This window comes from Lutra lutra, chromosome 5 (assembly GCF_902655055.1).
Source record: "Lutra lutra chromosome 5, mLutLut1.2, whole genome shotgun sequence".
Taxonomy (NCBI): Eukaryota; Metazoa; Chordata; class Mammalia; order Carnivora; family Mustelidae; genus Lutra; species Lutra lutra.
Genome location: NC_062282.1, coordinates 41,261,839 through 41,283,432, shown reverse-complemented (window position 1 = coordinate 41,283,432; position 21,594 = coordinate 41,261,839). Strand labels below are relative to the sequence as shown.

Sequence of the window (21,594 nt, the reverse complement as noted above, 5' to 3'; positions counted from 1 at the left end):
ACTGTATTCCAGTTAAAAAAAATAAGGCAAATACTCTAAGAAAAGGGAGGCCAGAATCTAGAGTACAGAGAAGTCTGTCTAAAGTCTAGTCAAGCTCAGCAGAAAGTTAAGGTTGCCTTGGTCAATACCCAATCTTTCATCTTTCTTGAAAACACCAGGGACCTTATATTTAAGGTTGATAAAACCCACACTAGAAAAACAATCCAATTTTAGTCCGGGTCTCTCTTTTAAGTCAGAGTACCTCAGGATCCTTTGTGCCGACTGTTGATCGGCAAGAAAATAAATACTGTTGTTTCTAATTTATCTGCAGTTCTTTTGAGGACCATTCAGTGGTGAACAGGATGGGTGAATGAAGCCTTGGATAGGGAGTATTTTGAGCTGCCTGGGATCCCATGTGGATGTGTTTTTGGGAAAGATGCTTCCCATGTGACTGGGACTTACCAGGACTGGAAGAGGAGACACATTCTCCAAAGATCATTGGTCCAAGGCTGGAGCCTGCTGATCAGATATAATTTTATTGCACAATTCAATACATCAAAAGAAAAAGAAGAACTGCTCTAGTCACCCTGTCTCTTGGTCTCTCCTCATTCCCAGAAGTGGTCCTGTGGTTTTTCTGGGGAGCGATCAAGGAATGCTCCCCACCCCACTTGACATTTTCTTCACTCTTGGCTTCCACAGTATCACCCGGACCTGATGTTCCTCACACATCTCTGGGCATTTTTTCTCATTCTCCTCTTCTGGTTCCTCCTTCTCTCTGGCATGGCTTAGTATTAGAGTCCATCAAGCCGCTGGCCCTCTTGTTGGATGATGGCATCCCTCCCCCAGAATCTAAATCCCATAGAATGATGGAAATCCCAAGTATATCTCCTTCCCAGCCACCCCTTCTGAACTCTTGACACAAATATCCAATTGTGTCTTTGACATCTTCACCTGAATGTCTTTTAAAAACAATTTTTTAGTTAATTTTTAGTATACCCAGTGTGGGGCTTGAACTCATGAGCTCCGAGATCAAGAGTCATATGCTCTTTCAACTGAGCCTGCCAGGCATCCCTTCACTTAAATGTCTTATAGGTATCTCACACAACATGATTTTCCTCATCTCATGAAATTTCTATCTCATTACTCAGATAAGCAATTCAGAAATGAAACTTCTATATCTTCTTCTTATCCATCCAAGGATCTGTTGTTTTACCTATCCCTTGACTTCCCAAATGTAGCTTTATTCCACCCATAGCCACAACCCTACTCCAAGCCACTGTCCTCACTTACCTGAACTCAGGCAAGGGCCCCTTACAGGCTTATTTTCTTTCTCTCACATTTGCATCCCCAGGGCCACTTTTCTGCATAATTCACTTCATTGCATTCTCTTTTATTATCTGATAGAAGATAAACTTCTAATCTTTGTGTACAAAGCCCGAGGGACCTGGCTTCTGGCTACTTTTCAGAGCTTACCCCAGATTCTTTATTCCTTGCTCACTCCCTTCCCAAGATAGTGAATACAAAATGTCTTTTCTGTCTTAGGACCTTTGCACGTGCTCTTCTCCTGACTCCCTCTAACTCATGGATTCTCCACATGTATCAGAATCCAGCTGAGTGTCACTTCCCATGTTCCCTGATTACCTAGAGTTTCCCTCTGATTGAGTTGTTCTCTATCCACTATCCGGTCAATTCCCGTGATAGTTTTATGACCCCAAGTATGAGTCATGAACCAACAGCATGGGCACCCTGGATGCTCTTTGTGTGCTTGTGGGAAATGCAGAACCCCAGTTCCCATCCCAGACCAAAAGAATCAGAATTGCATTTTAACAAGATCCCCAGTAGATTCACAGGAACATTAAAGTTTGAGAGGGTCACTTTGAAGTACTGATCACTGATTATATTTCTTTAGCTATGCATTTGCTTATTGTCTTTGTCCATTAATAATGTAAACTCTGTGAAGGGAGAGTCTTGGTCACCTTCTGTACTGTGGTATCCCAGTGCTTAGCACAATGCTTGGCAATCAATACATATTTGATAAATGAGAGATTTAATCTAACTTTCTCAATTGATCCATGAAGAAACTAAGGCTCAGAGAAGGTTAGTGACTTCTTTGAAGTTACATAGCTGTTATTAACATGGCCGGTGCCAAAAAAGAGAAAAGTGTTCTTGACTCCTAAGAAAGTGTATTCTGCATGTGTGTGACCTTGAAAACAATGGTTCTGGATGAGGTTACAAACCTAAAACTTTCTTAACTATTGTCCCCATATGGAGTTCTGATATTAATAGCAATGATTACTTATTTATATTAGACTTTGTCATTTATAATCCATTTTCACATACACTAACTTATGTGGAAATTTAACCAGAATTATTGTCATACATTTTCTTCTATTAAGAACAGAGAAAATGGTACACAGAGCTAACAAGTTTGTGGTTTCTTTATTAATAGATCAAGAGATCACTGAAAAAAGCAAAGAAGAGGAGAAAGGAGGGATGCCTTAGTGGCACAGCCGGGTCAAGCATCTGACTCTTGGTTTCAGCTTGGGTTATGATCTCAGGGTCATGGGATCGAGCCCTGAGTTGGGCTCTGCACTCAGCAGGGAGTCTGCTTGAGATTCTCTTTTGCCTTCTCCCTCTGGCCCTCCCCCCACCAAAATAAATAAATATTTTAAAAAGAAGAGAAAGGAAAATTTCTTGTAAGAACAGCTATCCAAGAACAAGTTTAGTGGAGTGGACAGCTCTTTGGCCAGAGGAGGACTGCCTGGTCACGGTTGACCGAGTAGTTAAAGGCTGTCAGAGGTAACCCAAAGATCTAACTTGGATTTTGCTGAAGTGGTTCCTGATTTATTTTAATTATCCTTACTGGACTTACATTTAGTTCAGTGGACAGTTCTGTTTAATTAGAAAAGCTCCTTCCATGATTTAAATTTTGCTTGTCACTCACAGTTTAAAGTTTAAGCTCCTAATTGGAGGCCACAAACGAACCATAACACAGAACTTGGGATTCTCTGACCCTGACATTCCCTTTTGATTTGAAATGAAATTCTCTGATGCCAGAGGTGTTCACCACATATCTTCAATCTGGCTTTTTCTCCTATAAGAGGAAAGGCAAATCAAAACCACCATGAGATATCACCTCACACCAGTCAGAATGGCTAAAATTAACAAGTCAGGAAATGACAGATGCTGGCGAGGATGCGGAGAAAGGGGAACCCTCCTACACTGTTGGTGGGAATGCAAGCTGGTGCAACCACTCTGGAAAATAGCATGGAGGTTCCTCAAAATGTTGAAAATAGAACTATCCTATGACCCTGCAATTGCACTGCTGGGTATTTACCCTAAAGATACAAATGTAGTGATCCGAAGGGGCACGTGCACCCGAATGTTTATAGCAGCAATGTCTACAATAGCCAAACTATGGAAAGAACCTAGATGTCCATCTACAGACGAATGGATAAAGAAGATGTGGTATATATACACAATGGAATACTATGCAGCCATCAAAAGAAGTGAAATCTTGCCATTTGCGACGACGTGGATGGAATTAGAGGGTATCATGCTTAGCGAAATAAGTCAATCAGAGAAAGACAACTATCATGTGATCTCCCTGATATGAGGGAGAGGAGATGCAACATGGGGGGTTGAAGGGGTAGGAGAAGAGTAAATGAAACAAGATGGGATTGGGAGGGAGACAAACCATAAGTGACTCTTAATCTCACAAAACAAACTGAGGGTTGATGGGGGGAGGGGGTTGGGAGAGGGGGGTGGGGTTATGGATATTGGGGAGGGTATGTACTATGGTGAGTAGTGTAGTAGTAGTAGTAGTAGTAGTAGTATGCTGTGAAGTGTGTAAACCTGGCGATTCGCAGACCTGTACCCCTGGGGATAAAAATATATGTTTATAAAGCTGTAAAAAAAAAAAAAAGAAAAAAAGAAAAAAGAAAGGATGAATACCCAAGTTTTGTAGCAACATGGACGGGACTGGAAGAGATTATGCTGAGTGAAATAAGTCAAGCAGAGAGAGTCAATTATCATATGGTTTCACTTATTTGTGGAGCATAACAAATAGCATGGAGGACAAGGGGAGATGGAGAGGAGAAGGGAGTTGAGGGAAATTGGAAGGGGAGGTGAACCATGAGAGACTATGAACTCTGAAAAACGATCTGAGAATTTTGAAGGGGTGGGGGGTGGGAGGTTGGGGGCACCAGGTGGTGGGTATTGTAGAGGGCACGGATTGCATGGAGCACTGGGTGTGGTGCAAAAATAATGAATACTGTTATGCTGAAAAAATAAAAAATTAATAAAAAAAAAAAAAAGAGGAAAGGCAGTACAGGGGAGTTGGTTCTAATGATGAGAGTGTGGTTGATGAAGAATCCATGCTCTAAGAGTATGTTCAGATCATTTTCCATAGACAAGAAAGCAACCAAAGATCAACCAGTTCGACCTGCCTCTAACACAGGAGGCTTATACAATATCCTGGTATGTGGTCATCAGTGTAACCTTTTTTTTTGGTGATAAAATACACATAACTCCACAGAATCCACGTGGTTATCAACACTGGTCATTTCTCAATTTTATTTTTATAATAGCCATCGTAATGGGTGTGAAGTAGTAGCTTATTGACATCGAGGTATTCTTACACATTTCCCTCCCGAGGTGGCGAGTTCAAAACAAGACCAAGAGAATGTTGCAGACCATCCTCTAGTTGTAGAAAATTCTTACTATTTGTTACTAAATCTTACCTTTCTCTAGCAGTGACTCTCAACCTTGGTTGCCCATCAGAATCACTTGAGAGCTTTTAAAAATTCCAATATTTAGGCTGCAAAACCCAGACCAATTAAATCCATGTCTTTGAGATTAGAGCTCATACATCGGCATTTGTGAAGGCTGCATAGGAGATTTAAAAAATGTCTTATTTAAATTCATTTATAAATAACATATAGTGTGTTCTTAGTTTCAGGGGTGGAATTTAGTGATTCATCAGTTGCACATAACACCCAGTGCTCATTGTATCAAGTGGCCCTCCTCAATGCCCATCATCCAATTACCCCATCACCCTGCCTACTCCCCTCCAGCATCCCTCAGTTTGTTCTCTAGAGTTAGGAGTCTCTTCTGGTTTTCCTCTCTCTCTGTTTTTATCTTATTTTCTTTCTCCTTCCCTTCCCCTATGTTTTGTCTCTTAAATTTCACGTGTGAGTGAAATCATAAGGTATTTCTCTTAATGTGTAGCCAAAGTCGAGAACCACTGCTTCCAGCCCGACCATTGGTCCCACTTAGTTCCGTAGCCTGCAGGACATCAGTTGCTACAACCCTATCACAGTGCCTTCTCGGATGACTCCTATTAAATAGCCAGCCTTTCCTCCCGCTCTGGGAGTCCTGTCCTCCACTCCCTCCTAGATTTTTTACCATAGTATGTATCGCTGGCTGATACTTCACATAGTTTCTCATTTATCTGTTTATTGTCTGTTCTCTGTTTTGCATATCTCTGCTTCTAGAAGATAAACAACAATGCCTAATGAGAGTGGGTGTCAGAAAATAGTGTGGAATGAATGAATGCATAAATCTACTCTTATTTCAAATGACAGGGCTTCAGTTAGTTAAAAATGGCTTCTGTGTCTTCTCTGCTGGTCTTCTCTTCTCTTCTCTAGATAAAACCTTTGTACCTACAGCCAGTCTTCAAAGACGTTGACAAATAAACTTCACTGTTATGAATACATTGTCTTTCTTTCACTAAATTAGGAAATAATTGAGTACTTCCCATGTACTACCCATACCTGTACACACAATTTGCAGATTAGACACCGTGCTAGGATCTGGGAATTGCGGTGAAAAGAGAACCAAAGTCATTCTGTGGGAGTGAGACAGAGACAATAATCAACAACAGAAGTCATTTCAGATAACAAGTGCTATAAAGAAAATGCACAATGTTTGTTGGCTGTGGCACATTAAATAGGGATTAATTTTACTCTGAGACCTGAAGGACAAGAAGAGGGCAGCCACTGAAGAAGCATTCCAGGAGGAAGGCACAGCAAGTACAGAGACTCTGAGTGAGGGTGGTGGGGAGGGGATGCCGGGCATGTTTCAAAAGGGCTCTCAGTCAGAGCCTCAGAGAAGGACAAGGAGAAAAACCACTGACACCTCCTTTGATAGACACTTCACCTGCATTCACATGGTCTAAATCAGATTAGTTCGGGGTAGCCATATCACTCTCTTGAAGCCTTTTCCTCCTGAATTAAATCTTCCCTGTCCAATATTTGTAAACATGGTAGTTGGAACTTAAGTATGGAAGAGTGATTTGGATGAACATAGGTTGAATTTCTTTTCCTGAACCCTTAGCCATAACAACTTCAATCAGTCAATCAAAACACTTGTCAGCAGAGTGGAGGAAGTTGCTGGTTTCCAACCACTGCAATGCTGGGTCCTTATTCCAATTGGCCCCTTGTCTTCCATGCCTAATGGAAAAAAATTTGGATGGGGCCCGAACTAGAACTTGGTGGGCTGCTGCTATCTGGGGCCAGCACATCTTGGTTTTCAGTCGAAGTAGCTCAGTAAAGACAGCTGTTTCTTGTATCTTGGGACCCTGTGTTTCCATTGGGGGGCTCACAGGACAAGCAGCTTCTCCTAAACCAGACAGTAATATATGTTGACAGTTCAGTTCTCCCCTCTTGGCCTCAATTTCTCCATATTGTAATGTAGGGTTTGGGTCTGGAAGTTTTGAGATCCTTTTGAAACTTCATTAACGAAGAAAATTTCATTACTACTCTATTAAAAACAAAACTTTTATAAAAGTTGGGTATTTATCCTTTCTGATGGAGACATAATAATCCGTTGTATATATGGACCGTATCTTCTTTCTCTTCTTCTTTTCTTTCTCTTCTCTCTTTTTCTTCATGCCTCTTAAAGGGCATGTTGGCTCTTTCCACAGTTTGGTGACCGTGGCCATTGCTGCTATGAACATTGGGGTGCATAGGGCCTTTCTTTTCACTACATCTGTATCTTTGGGGTAAATACCCAGTAGTGCAATTGCAGGGTCATAGGGTAGCTCTAGTTTTAATTTCTTAAGGAATCTCCACACTGTTTTCCAAAGTAGCTGCACCAACTTGCATTCCCACCAAGAGTGTAAGAGGGTTCTCCTTTCTCCACATCCTCTCCAACACTTGTTGTTTCCTGTCTTGTTGATTTTGGCCATTCTAATTGGTGTAAGGTGGTATCTCAATGTGGTTTTGATTTGAATCTCCCTGATGGTTAATAATGATGAACATTTTTTCATGTGTCTGATAGCCATTTGTATGTCTTCTTTGGAGAAGTGTCTGTACATGTCTTCTGCCCATTTTTTGAGTGAAATAAGTCAAGCAGAAAAAAATCAATTATCATATGGTTTTACTTACTTGTAGAGCATAAGGAATAACATGGAAGACATTAGGAGAAGGAAAGGAAAAGTGAATTAGGCGAAATTGGAGGGGAAGACAAACCATGAGGGACTGTGGACTCTGAGAAACAAACTGAGGCTTTTGGAGGGGGGTGTGGGGAGATGCGTGATCCTGGTGGTGGGTATTAAGGAGGGCATATATTACATGGAACACTGGATGTGGTGTATAAACAGTGAAACTTGGAACACTGAAAAAATAAAATAAAACTAAAAAAGTAAACCTTTTTCTTATAGCTTCTTAATAACCTGCAGATTTTGTGCTTTCATTATTGGGGACACTTGCTTCCAAATTAATAAAAACGGACGAATGGATAAGGAAGTATATGTGGTCCATATACACTATGGAGTATTATGCCTCCATCAGAAAGGATGAATACCCAACTTTTGTAGCAACATGGACGGGACTGGACGAGATTATGCTGAGTGAAATAAGTCAAGCAGAGAGAGTCAATTATCATATGGTTTCACTTATTTGTGGAGCATAACAAATAGCATGGAGGACAAGGGGAGATGGAGAGGAGAAGAGAGTTGAGGGAAATTGGAAGGGGAGGTGAACTATGAGAGACTATGGACTCTGAAAAACAATCTGAGGGTTTTGAAGGGGCAGGGGGTGGGAGGTTGGGGGAACCAGGTTGTGGGTATTGGAGAGGGCACGGATTGCATGGAGCACTGGGTGCGGTGCAAAAACAATGAATACTGTTACGCTGAAAAGAAATAAAAAATTAAAAATTAAAAAATTTTAATTAAAAATTAAAATTAATTAATTTGGAGGGCAGGATTTATTTGACAATAATTGACAAGAACACAGATTTGAGCTATGATGTTGGGCACCAAAAGAAATAGGATTCAGGGGGCGCCTGGGTGGCTCAGTGGGTTAAGCCGCTGCCTTCGGCTCAGGTCATGATCTCAGAGTCCTGGGATCGAGCCCCGCATCGGGCTCTCTGCTCAGCAGGGAGCCTGCTTCCTCCTCTCTCTCTGCCTGCCTCTCTGCCTGCTTGTGATCTCTCTGTCAAATAAATAAATAAAATCTTTAAAAAAAAAAAAAAGAAAGAAAGAAATAGGATTCAGGGCAGTGAAAGGAACCCCTGGGCATATTGATTGGCTGCTGTCTTTGCGATGGATTTCCCAGAATCAGAGATCTGTTTATTCAGGTCAACTTTGTTAGAATAATCTTCAAGCCATGACCTCTCCCTTGGACAGGCCACCTATACACAGCAGCTTCTACATGGACAGGGACAGCGTTCTGGAGACGGGGTGGCCCTTGTATTCATGCAGACCCTGGTCCACGTTACTGTCATTCATTCATCCAATGCCATCTTTCCTTCATCTGACAAATGTGAGTGATACATTGTAATTGAATTGATCAGTGGATCACACAGACAAGGGCTCTGCCTCATGGAGCTTATACTCTAGCTGGGGAAGGAATCAACAAAATACATTTCCGAGCACAACTGAAGTAAGTGATCTGAAGGAAAGTCACATGCATTCTGATGGGGAATAACTGTGCAGTTTCAGGGTAGTTAATTCCCCTCTCTGAGCCTCCTCCACTTAATGGAGGAGTTAACTAGTATAACATGTAAACTGACAGTTAGACATTGGCATACAAGGGGTACACAATAAATGTGTATTACAGCTGCTCAGTTAAAGTTACCTTCCTGAAGATAAATGAGGGAAAAGATTTTCTTTCCAGTGTCTCAGAGTTTCCTTTAATTCTGTGTGTGTGTGTGTTGTCCACACATATGTGTCTTTCAGTTCCAAGGAGGGTTTTGGGTCAGTGGAGAAGGTCGTGCTGCTCACGTTTCTGTCAGCGGTTATCCTGATGGCCATCTTGGGGAACCTGCTGGTGATGGTGGCTGTGTGCAGGGACAGGCAGCTCAGGTGAGTAGCAGGAGGACACCTCAGGAAGAAATCAGGGTAGAGTTCTAGGCTAGGCTCTCCCTGGACAGTTGGGATCTGACCTATGAATTCCATTACAATTGTAATTATGAAAGGGAAATGATATTGTGAAATAGAGCAGGAAATAGATGACACATAATTCCCCATGACTAACATAACCAGTGTAAGCGCTTATGATAATTTCTGTCCCATCTTTTTTCCTGTGTTCAACTTAGGGTTTTGGCAGGGGGTTGGTAATAGGTGTGAGATACACACACACACACACACACACACACACGCATATATATTACACTTCATATCTAATCTAACCTCCCTGGTTTATCAGTGGTTCAGAAAAGAGGTGGCTGCCCAGTGACCAATCTTAAACCTGTGTCTTTTGCTCTTTCCACTTCATGAGTCTCAACCCAACTGCAATTAAAATCACTTGAAGACCTTTTGAAAATTGCTAATGTGTAGTATAAGTATGTCCCATGTAGTATTTGGAACATACTTATATTAAGTAGTTATTCATTATTTATTTGAAATTGAAATTTGACTAGGAGTCCTCTATTTTATCTGAAACCCTTGGGTGTTGGTGCATGGGTGGGCTAATCACCCAAAGTCTCTGAACTAAGTGATCTGGGGAGAGACATGGACATTGATATTTATAAAAATTCACCAGGTGATTCTAGGCTTCAGCCTGGATCGAGAGCCTCCAGGCCATAAAGGGACATAAAAGATGTGGTCCTGCCTGACCTGTGGCCTTGCTTTCTAAGCAAGGCATGCACGAATCCAGGGATGATGCCAAGAAAGTGTAAAAGCACGATTCTGACCAGTGTCACAAACGCAAGGCACACAGTAGTCAGGCTCAGAGTGGAATACAGTGGAATTTGACACTGTTTGTGAGGAAGGCCCTTTGGGAGGGTCCCCTGAGAATAACCAAGCCATGGCCTAAAGGGAAGGGCGGGTGGGGAGAGAGGACAGCCTTCTCCTCCTTAGGCCCTCAGGAGGGGTTCCATGCATGTGGGAGCTCAAATCAAGCTTGTGTGGCCTCAGGGAAGAAGATGGAGGGATTTGGGTGCAAGAGGGCAAGAGGGTCTGGAAAAGTTGGGTGGTTGGACCGTGCATGCCATGTGACAGGAAGGAAAGGGAATCTAACAATGCATTGCACAGTTGACATTTTTCCCCTTTGTCTCGCTCCCTTCTTTGTTTCCCTCTCCTTTTTTTTTTTCCCCCTCTGTGCTCCTTTTCCCCCTCTTTTCCTTTGTCCCTCCCCCTGCTTTTACTCACAGGAAGATAAAAACCAATTATTTCATTGTCTCTCTCGCCTTCGTGGATCTGCTGGTTTCGGTGCTGGTGATGCCCTTCGGTGCCATTGAGCTGGTTCAAGACATCTGGATTTATGGGGAGATGTTTTGCCTTGTCCGGACATCTCTAGATGTCCTGCTCACGACGGCATCAATTTTTCACCTGTGCTGCATTTCTCTGGATCGGTAAGGGCAGAGCAATGGGCACAGCAGAGCTCCATGCTGGGGGCAAAGACCTGATGGCTGTTGGCCCACACCTTTCTTTCTTCCCTAGTTCATTAGAAGGGATGAATCTCAGAGAGATAAATCTGGATACTCATGGGTTCCCCCACCCTCCAGTCTCTACAGAGGGCTCCATTTCAGTCAGGCCCTTTCTCAGGTCCTGCAGACACAGTGATTTGAAAGGCTTAGAACCTGCCTGCGGGGGAGCTCGCAATCTAGACAGTGACAGGTGGCTAATGTGTGGAAATCAGACCCATCCTAGAGCTCTACATTTTATACTGATGGTGTGATCAAAACTCGGAGGGAGTAAGAATCAATACACCAGCCCTGTAGGTAGCAGGGCTGGTTCAGAAGGATAGTCTCATGTTTAAACATTACCTCCTCCCCCAAAATGTGTCTGTATTATGATTTTATGTGCATGCAACTTGGGGAGTCTTTTCCAGAAAGTTAATTATAAAATCTCGAATATTTGCTTGTTTGGGGGATGAGGGGCTAGCATGCAGATTTTGTTCTTTTTCTTCACATTTGACTTCAGGAGGCCTAATGATTTCCATCTTTGCCTTATTTGTTTGAGATATACATTTGTCAGTTGTATTAGTTCCTGTGCATTTGTATTCAGTAGTAAAAGCAGAATGCAATTTAAAACTCAGATGATTCTAGGATCATCGGCCACCACCATGGTATCTGTATCTTAGGGGTATCTCCCAAAAGAAGGTGTGGTGTGCGAGTCACATGTTATCAGAATGAGCAGGGACAAACTTTTCCTGTCTCTGGAAGAGTCCAAGAAACCCAGTTTTTCTTCCGGTCTAGGGATAGGTCGCTGTTTCTTTAACTGGGTGATAGGAAAAGCAGTTGACTAAAATTAGAGATTATGATGTATCCAAAATATGTGTCTTTAAACATGAAAATCAGAGTCTGTCCAGGGAATTACTCACTCTGGGGAAGGTCCTGAGGTCCTGAAAGCAGCTGCAGGAACGCCGGATTCATCTCCTATCCCATGGGACAGGTGCTTATTGATTGGAATGGGAGTGTAATGGCCAGCTCTGTTTAAATTATGTGAGTTCTTTCTCTCTCTTGATCTACCAAGAACACGTAGTTGAATGTGCTGAAGTTAAATGCGCATATGATGAAATTCTCTAGCCATGGACAGTGACATTGGTAAATCTGGCTGCTGGCTGGCAGCCAGACCCATAGCCTCTCATGGTTTGAAATTTGTGTTTATCAGCTTATTTACAACAATCTGACTTCAGTCCATGAAAGACTTGAGGACAGTCACTCTATACATGGAAATCAGCATGAAAAGAAATGAAATGCCAAGGAGTAGAAAAATGCATGGAAATCTTACAGGCTAGCCTGCATGTGATCATTGCCAAAATGAGTGCCAAGACGGGAAGTGTTACAGGAACTTGGAGAAGGCAAAGCTGGGGGGATCGTGGCACCAGGAGGTAACCTTCAGTTTGGGGCAAAAGCAAGGGGAAGAAAAGGAGCTGAATAGGGAGTGAAGAATTGGGGGCGTGCGTGAAGAGTCATCTCCCTGATACAGAAAATTTACTCTGAGCAGTCCTGAGGGAAGGACTGAAGGTTCCCTTCAGAAGGGAGATTTGGCTTCAGAGTTCCAGATTAACTGTCAGGAGTAGGCGGGAGCTGTCATGAAGCAGGATAGGCTGGTCGTTAAGAACCATCTGCTGTAGGACTGAAGAGATACGGGTTCAAATCCCCACTCTGCCAATGTTCAGCTCTAAGAATGGTGGTGAGTTATTAAGCTTTTCTGAGTCTCAGTTTTCTCATCTCTAAAAATGGGGGCAATAGCATCTATTTTACAGAATTGCAGTTAGGATTAAGTGAGATAGTCCCCCGAAGGCATAGCACTGGCCTGGCTAGGCACCGTCGACAATGCTAGTGGGTATTAATTTGTTTCCTGCAACTGTCTGTGCACCTCATGATCCTTTTTATGGAACTTGGACCTCTTCAGGGAATAGCTGCTCCAGCAGATGCATCATCCAGGAATCAGTTGGTTGTTCTTAATGTGGTCTTTCCTTATCACCTGCATTTAAATAGTAAGACCTACTGATTTTCCTTCCTAAACAGATCCAACTCTGTTTCTCCCCATCTTTATTATCCTAGTGCAAACTAATGTCATCTCTTGCATAAGCCACCTCTGCAACTTCCTAATTGTTCTCCCCACATCTACTTTATCCTCCTCCAATCTGCTCACACCTTGTAAGAGCTCATTGCCAGAGTCAACCATGCAACTCTGATCTTGTTGCTTTTTTGCCTGAAACCCTTCAATGGCTGGCATCAGACTGAGGATCAAGACCAGACTCCTTGGCCTGTAGAGTTTTGTGCCATCTGTCTCCTTCTCTGTCCCGAGCCTCACGTGATGCCCTTCACCGGTCTCACTCTCTGGGCTGCAAGCTGTCTTGGCCCCCTTTCTCTCTCTGGTGCTCTGTGCTCAGCCATCCCAGGACCTTAGCTCCGCCCTCTGCCTGGAAAGCTCCTTTGTCCCCTCCTTTCCTGCCTGTTTTTCAGATTTTAGCTCAATCCTTTCCTCCTTCCAGAAGTTGTCTCTGACCCCATCAAACCAGTTCTGCTTTGTAAAATTTAGTGCAATTGTGATATAAATCGATTCCCTAATTTTTTTGCATGTATACTTTTTTATTGAAGTATAATTAATGTGCCATGTTATAGTACTTTCAGATATACACACAGTGCTTCAACAATTCTGTGTATTATTTAAAGCTCACCGTGATAAGTGTAGTGACCATCTGTCATGTTATTAGATGTTATTACAATCTTTTTTTTTTAAAGATTTTTATTTATTTATTTGACAGACAGAGATTATAAGTAGGCAGAGGAGATAGGCAGAGAGAGAGGAGGAAGCAGGCTCCCTGTCGAGCAGACAGCCGGATGTGGGGCTTGATCCCAGGACCCTGGGACCATGACCTGAGCTGAAGGCGGAGGCTTTAACCCACTGAGCCACCCAGGCGCCCCTGTTATTACAATCTTATTGACTATATTCCCTGTGCCGTACTTTTCATCTCTGTGATTTATTCATTTTATAACTGGAAGTTTGTACCCTTTATTCTTCTTTGTCTGTTTCACCCATCTCTGCCCCCCACTTCCCCTCTGGCAACTCCCTATTTGTTCTCTGTATTTAAGAGTCTTAGGGGTTTTTGCTTTTTTGTTTTGTTTTGTTCTGTTTTCTTTTCTTTCTTATATCCCACTCATATGTGGAATATCTTCCCTGAGGGGAAAAAGTGCAAGGATATGAATAAGGACATGGTCCTACCCTCATGGAACTTTTCTTTTTTCCCCTTTTAATGGGAAAATTAACAATCGACTAGTAATTACATAAATACTGATTTAGGTATTTGGGAAACACTGTTCAACAAATAGAGTATTCAGTACACTCTCTTTTTGAGGAGATACTCTTAAAAATCCTCTTTTTGTGCCACCATCGGTTCCAGTTCCTTCTCTGATAGTGGACATCAAAACCTCCAGTGCCATAAATAAGATGGAGTCAGATGGTTTCATTTGGTTCGTTTTCCTCAAGGAGCCTGGGAAATTTGCCAATTGTCTTTAGCATCTCTTGTCCCTAAACCAATATTCTCATTGTGCTGGAAGGTCCACCCTGAACATGACAACACGACATCTTAGTCTGGAAGAATATGCTTTTATTTATCATCTAACTTATGTTTGTTTTTTTTTTTTTAATTTATTTGACAGACAGAGATCACAAGTAGGTAGAGAGGCAGGCAGAGAGAGAGAGGCTCCCCGCAGAGAAGAGAGCCCGACGTGGGGCTCGATCCCAGGACCCTGGGGTCATGACCTGAGCTGAACGCAGAGGCTTTAACCCACTGAGCCACCCAGGTGCCCTAACTTCTGTTTTTCTGTGTCCCTCCCAGCCGACAGTTAGTCTGGGCTGGACTGGGCTGAGCCAGAGCACAGAGTGAGTGTGTTAGTGAGATGTGACTCCTGGCAAAATGTTTTGTCTTCCTCTCTGGAACTACCCTGAGTCTGTGGAGACAACTGATCTAGGGTAGTGCTTCCCAGGCAAAAATGCTGACTGTGATTCTTAATTCTACTGGGATGGCAGACCTTTGGATTAAAGCAAGATGTAGGAATCCATTAATATTATAAAATGTTTTTTTCCCAACTGCAGTGCTCCATCCACTGTGTTTCCTGGTGCTTTGAGAATTGAATCCTATTAATGAAAGTTTATTGCCTTGTTAAAAATCATTTCTGAAGCATAATTAAACTACATGCATCATATAGTATGGGTCATGGGAGACCAGAAAGCTGCATTAAAAGCATTATAGTACAGTTGATTATTTTTAATCTGAGGTTCTGTGGTGAATGAAAACCAAGTATTTGTCATAGAGTACTGGTTCTAATCCAGCCACTAAAAACCATGGGAAATAGTTATGTGTATTGACCTGGAAAGAGACCACTGGTGTATTTTTATTTGGAAAAAACAAAAACAGAAACAAAAACAACAAGTGTCAGATTTCAATGTTCAGAATAATTCCACTTCTGTAAAATAAATATAGAGATGTTTATATCTAGGTGTACGTTAGTAAGTGTGAGACAGGTAGAGACAGAAAGAGAGAGAGATTGATTATGAATGAAATTGCAGGAAACCAATAACAAGAGTTATATGGGCAGGGGGCGGCGGGGGGCAAGTTGGGAGTGGTCCTGGCCAGACTGGATAATCAGTTAGATTATCCAACTGATAATGGGTCAGGAGACATCACTCTTACTAACTTCTAAAATACAAGTTTTAAACTTCAGTTTTCCCTTTGCTAGATGTTGACACTTCTTGAATGTAGGAGTATCCATAATAGCCTTTGACTGAAAGTGCTCCTTGGACCAGCACAATCTCAAGTCACTGAGAACATTCTGACATTAGGCTAAGAGTTCCCTCTGAGAGCTGAGCAAGGCAGAGAGCACAGACATCTTCTGGCCAACGTGTCCCCTCTGCTTTCCCACAGGAGGCCCTGAATTCACCCCCCAGTGGGAGCCCTCACCATCTCCTAGAGGGTCAGCACCCTCTACTTCCCTCTGACCCTCCCATCCATCTTCCTTGGTCCCGCCCCAGGTCATGACCTTTCACCTGACCCCCTGCAGCAACCTCTTTTCTAATCATCACAGTTTTAAACAAGCATGACAGTAATACCTGGGCATTGTAAAAAAAAAAAAAAAATGCCATCAGTTTACAAGTAAGAACATAAAAAAGGTCTCCATTTTCCCTCTGCACGTCCACAGCTGAAAACCCCAGAGGTAACCACCATAACTAGTAGCTCCCTTCTGTAACTAGTCATTTTATATGCAAGAAGCAGACTTTAGTGAATATATTTTTAGTTTACTCAAACGGATTTATATTTTAAATAAATCTTTGAAAAGGGCTTTCCCTGTATATATCCCAATGAATTTTCTGAACGTAGCGTTTTGACCAAATCGCTTCTCAAATGATATATTAGTAAGATCTTTTCAGCAGTGTGTGACAGAAAATAAATTGATTGGTTCGGTTAGCTAAAAAGTCTGGCGTCAGACATGGCTCTCAGTAGGGTTTGAACAATGCCACCTAGACTCGCTCTCTCCGTCTGTCTCTGTCACCCTCTCCTGCTTGTGTCTGCCTTTTCTTCTTTCTTCTGTCTCTTCCTTCTCATTCTGTCTGTCTCCCTCTCCTTCTCTGTACATTTCTCTGTGTTCTTGTCTTTCTGTCTGTCCTCTCTGTCCCTATGCTGTATTCTTATCGGATTCAGTCTTCAACTGGGGTTAGAAAAATGAGTCTTAAACCATCCTTAGCCCATGAGTCTGCAAGAGCAGAAACCTAAATGCTCTTTCTTTGGCAGCCTTTGCTTGAGTCACACTTGTCTTGACTAATCACCATGGTGGGACGATACACCTGGTTGCTGGGCAGAAGTGAGGCGACGTGGCTGTCAGGTTTACCTGAAGTGTAGGGCATGGGAGAACAGCAGTTCCCTCCAGAAGAAGGATGTGGGCAGACCAGAGTAGCAGACATCAGCTTCTATTAAGCTGGTTGAGGGACATGCAGATATCTTTATGGAGCCTCCACAATATGACAAAGGTTTGCTATTCCCACCTCTTCTTGTTTTAGGCCAAACATCCCTAGATCCTTCCACTAGCTTCATAGGCCAAACTTTTTAGACTTTTAACTATTTTGATCCCCTTTCCCTCATCAGTGCTGTACTTTGTCCTGTATTTGGCATCAAATGCGACCCCCCTTTAAAATGTCTCACTTCACCCAGTATACTATTCCCTATAGCATTGCAAGATCTCCTCGTTGATACCAAATTGCCACCCTTTCCCTTGGCAGCCCAAGAACTTGATGAGTTTTATCTGCAAAAACTCTTCCAACCATTTCTTAGTCACAGGTTTTCTTTTAAAACAGGTTTACTTGTTAAACATATGATTCTGACTCAAAGATTGTGTATTTCATCCTGTGCTAGAGAGAAACATGTCCGCACGTCTTCAGGCTCTCCCGGTAGCACCGCTCAGTTTTATAACATATACATGAAAAGTGGCTGTCATTGTGAACTTGTGTCACACAGTGACATTTGTTTTCCCAGTGAGATTGAAATGTGCTTCTGTCAGGAAAGCGTATTATGTTTCCCCTTCTCACATATTCTCTGAGGCCAGGTTCATGCTTTGTACATAATAGTAATATTTATTGAGTGAATCTCATGCTAGAGGATATGAACTCTTATTTTTATATTCATTTCATTAAATATGCTTTGAGCACTTGCTAATTGCTAGGAGCTGAGCAGAGCAGTGCAGTGTTGAATAGCCAGAAAAAGCTCTGAATCACAGAGCTTTTAGTCTGGAGGGGAATACTGGTAGTTAATAGGGAATTATGGTAAAATGGTGGCCCTAGAAATCAAGGAGAACTTGGCCTCCAGAGCAGGGAAGCTCTGGGAGGAAGTAACGGTGAGGCTGGGAGCTGTGGAATATGCACATGTCAGTAGGTAAAGGGAAGAAGAGGAGGCATGGGGAAAGAAGGTTCCAGAAAACAGCATGTGCAAAGTCCCAGAGGTTTCTCAGTGACATCTTATCAACTCTAGGCTAAATTCTTACCTTGTCTTTCAGTGCTTTTCCCAACATGTCCTCAGTCTATTTTTCCTACCTCAGCTCCCACCCACGAGTGATCCATTATCATATCCTGAGTATATGCTTCCTCATAGCCCTGTGTTGCTGCCTGTGTCTTGCATTCCTTTTCTTTCCTGATGAACTCTTACCTTTCACTATTTAGGCAAAATATGTCACCTTCTCTACCAACTGGCCAGGCTTCATTCCCAAAGATTTGTTGTTTCTTCCTCTGAGTGCCCACAGAATGTTAAATATCAATTATCATTTATCTTAATCATTGGTTTAGGTTCTTCTCAGCCTAGACTAGAAGCTCCTTGAGAGTCATTCTCCAATTCACCTGTCCTGTGCTCTTCTGATCAGTCCCCAGTAGCTGCTCCAGGCACATTTAGCTGATGCTCTGAGATGTGACTTGTGGTTGCTTGGGCAGACTTCAGTGTTCATTTTTCTGCCCTTCTAGAATGTGCAATGTAGCAAATAGTTAAGGACGAGGCCTGGGATGTTAGACAGCCTGGATTCAATCCTGGCTTGAGCAGTTATCAGTTGTCTAATCTTGAGAAGTTACCTAAATTTTCTAGGTTTTATCTACTCAGCTGTAACATTGTACTAATAATAGTACCTTCTCTTTGGAGTTTATGAAGAATGAATAGCGGAACGCATGCAGAGAACATAAATCAGTACATGGTACGTAGTAAGGATTCAGTAAATGTTAGCCACACTGTCATCCCATTATTGTTTTCTTTTTAAATGCAAATTTCTACTGGTTGGTGTGGGTGCCTTCCCATACACTGGTAGCTGCCTTTTCCTTTGTGTTGAATGACTGAGAGTCCTTCAAGGTTTGCCCCTCAGCCAGCCAGCACTGGGCCTCTCCCCCTTTCCTTTGGAGAGCTCGCCCATTCAATGGCCTCACCAGCACCTCTCCTGTCATCTCTACTGCAGTTGTGTCCCATGCTGGACTCTGGGGTCCCATCTCTGCCTGTCTCTTCAGCATCTTGCCTTAAGCTTCTGTCTGTCTTAATTCCAATGTGCCCAAAGTGGAAATTTCCATCATAAACTAATACCCTCTTCTACTTTGTACATCAAAGGTGCATCTATTAGTCATCTTTTAGTCATTTAAATGCAATTCTTTGAAATCATCTTTGACTTACCTACCATGACCACTGGATGCCAAATCGTAGATGTATTTTCATAAATATCTTTCCAATCCATCTTCTTCCTCCTCACTCCTTTCCCCCTCCCATTGCTTGGTTGTTGCAGTAGGTTTTTAGTTATTATTCCTGTATATTATCTTATTTCTCAGGAGTATCTTTAAGTTGTTTAAATATATTTCATTTTTTTCCGTGGGTCCTCAGCTCAAAAAGCTTATACGGTGCCACATAATCTCCTTCCTCTTCCTAAATAGGCTTGCTTTGATATCAACTTGCCCATTTTTTTACCAGCATTACCAGAGAATGGACTTTGTGGAAATGGGTTTAAGTCCCAGTTTTACTGTATCCTGGCTGTATGATATTAGTTGAGTGGATTGAACTCTCTGCGGCTCAGTTTCCTCATATTGAAAATGTGGATGAGGGGTGCCTGGGTGGCTCTTGATTTTGGCCCAGGTCATGATCTCAGGATCATGATATCGAGCCCGCAGCAGGCTCTGTGCTGAACATGAAGCCTGCTTAAGACTTTCTCTCCCTCTGCCTCTCCCCCCCAGCTCAGAGTGGCTATAGGAATTAGATACAATATAGAATACACCTCTGGCTGCATGGTGTGCCCCCGGTGAGTGCGTGGCACCTCTGGGAGGAATAGTAGTCATTGTAGCAGAGAGAAGAAACAGACAATTATGGTACAGCTGGAGAGCAGCTGTGTTGCAGGCATAGACAACTATGAAAACCCAGACCGGAGATGGGGAACCAATTACAGATCTCTAACAGAAAGAATTCTCTCCTGTTGTTTTTTTTTGGGGCAGGGGGCAGAAAGAACTTCCTAGGTGATAGGACTCTTTTTTTTTTTTTTAGATGAATATGTTTTTATTCAACTTATTCTCTCAAATAATAGTGAGTGAGTAAATGTGATTATATGTTATATATAATAATTTTTTTCTCATTTAGATTATTTTAAATGGTACAATTTAATAGTAGGGATGATAATAACAAATCTTAGTATCCCATGCTTTTTTTTTTTTTAATTTAAATTTTATTATTATTTTTTTAAACATATAATATATTTTTATCCCCAGGGGTACAGGTCTGTGAATCGCCAGGTTTACACATTTCACAGCACTCACCATAGCACATACCCTCCCCAATGTCCATAACCCCACCCCCCTCTCCCAACCCTCCTCCCCCCATCAACCCTCAGTTTGTTTTGTGAGATTAAGAGTCACTTATGGTTTGTCTCCCTCCCAATCCCATCTTGTTTCATTTACTCTTCTCCTACCCCTTAACCCCCCATGTTGCATCTTCTCTCCCTCATATCAGGGAGATCATATGATAGTTGTCTTTCTCTGATTGACTTATTTCGCTAAGCATGATACCCTCTAGTTCCATCCACGTCATTGCAAATGGCAAGATTTCATTTCTTTTGATGGCTGCATAGTATTCCATTGTGTATATATACCACATCTTCTTTATCCATTCATCTGTTGATGGACATCTAGGTTCTTTCCATAGTTTGGCTATTGTAGACATTGTTACTATAAACATTCGGGTGCACGTGCCCCTTCGAATCACTACGTTTGTATCTTTAGGATAAATACCCAGCAGTGCAATTGCTGGGTCATAGGGTAGTTCCATTTTCAACATTTTGAGGAACCTCCATGCTGTTTTCCAGAGTGGTTGCACCAACTTGCATTCCCACCAACAGTGTAGGAGGGTTCCCCTTTCTCCACATCCTCGCCAGCATCTGTCATTTCCTGACTTGTTAATTTTAGCCATTCTGACTGGTGTGAGGTGCTTTCTCATTGTGGTTTTGATTTGTATTTCCCTGATGCCGAGTGATATGGAGCACTTTTTCATGTGTCTGTTGGCCATCTGGATGTCTTCTTTGCAGAAATGCCTGTTCATGTCCTCTGCCCATTTCTTGATTGGATTATTTGTTCTTTGGGTGTTGAGTTTGCTAAGTTCTTTATAGATTTTGGACACTAGCCCTTTATCTGATATGTCGTTTGCAAATATCTTCTCCCATTCTGTCAGTTGTCTTTTGGTTTTGCTAACTGTTTCCTTTGCTGTGCAAAAGCTTTTGATCTTGATAAAATCCCAATAGTTCATTTTTGCCCTTGCTTCCCTTGCCTTTGGCGATGTTCCTAGGAAGATGTTGCTGCGGCTGAGGTCGAAGAGGTTGCTGCCTATGTTCTCCTCAAGGATTTTGATGGATTCCTTTCTCACATTGAGATCCTTCATCCATTTTGAGTCTATTTTCGTGTGTGGTGTAAGGAAATGATCCAATTTCATTTTTCTGCGTGTGGCTGTCCAATTTTCCCAACACCATTTATTGAAGAGGCTGTCTTTGTTCCATTGAACATTCTTTCCTGCTTTGTCAAAGATTAGTTGACCATAGAGTTGAGGGTCTATTTCTGGGCTCTCTATTCTGTTCCATTGTGTCTGTTTTTGTGCCAATACCATGCTGTCTTGATGATGACAGCTTTGTAATAGAGCTTGAAGTCCAGAATTGTGATGCCACCAACTTTGG

General features: G+C 42.3%; 1 protein-coding gene across 5 annotated transcripts in view; it reads left to right on the top strand.

The window, feature by feature from the left end:
- HTR4 (5-hydroxytryptamine receptor 4) overlaps positions 1-21,594 on the top strand; it is a 188,364-nt gene that overhangs the window by 92,752 nt on the left and 74,018 nt on the right. For all 5 annotated transcript variants that reach the window (XM_047731440.1, XM_047731438.1, XM_047731436.1 and 2 more), the window contains exons 3-4: positions 9,161-9,286; positions 10,576-10,776. In XM_047731440.1, the coding sequence (XP_047587396.1) occupies positions 9,161-9,286; positions 10,576-10,776 (327 nt within the window). The remainder of the gene's footprint in view (positions 1-9,160; positions 9,287-10,575; positions 10,777-21,594) is intronic.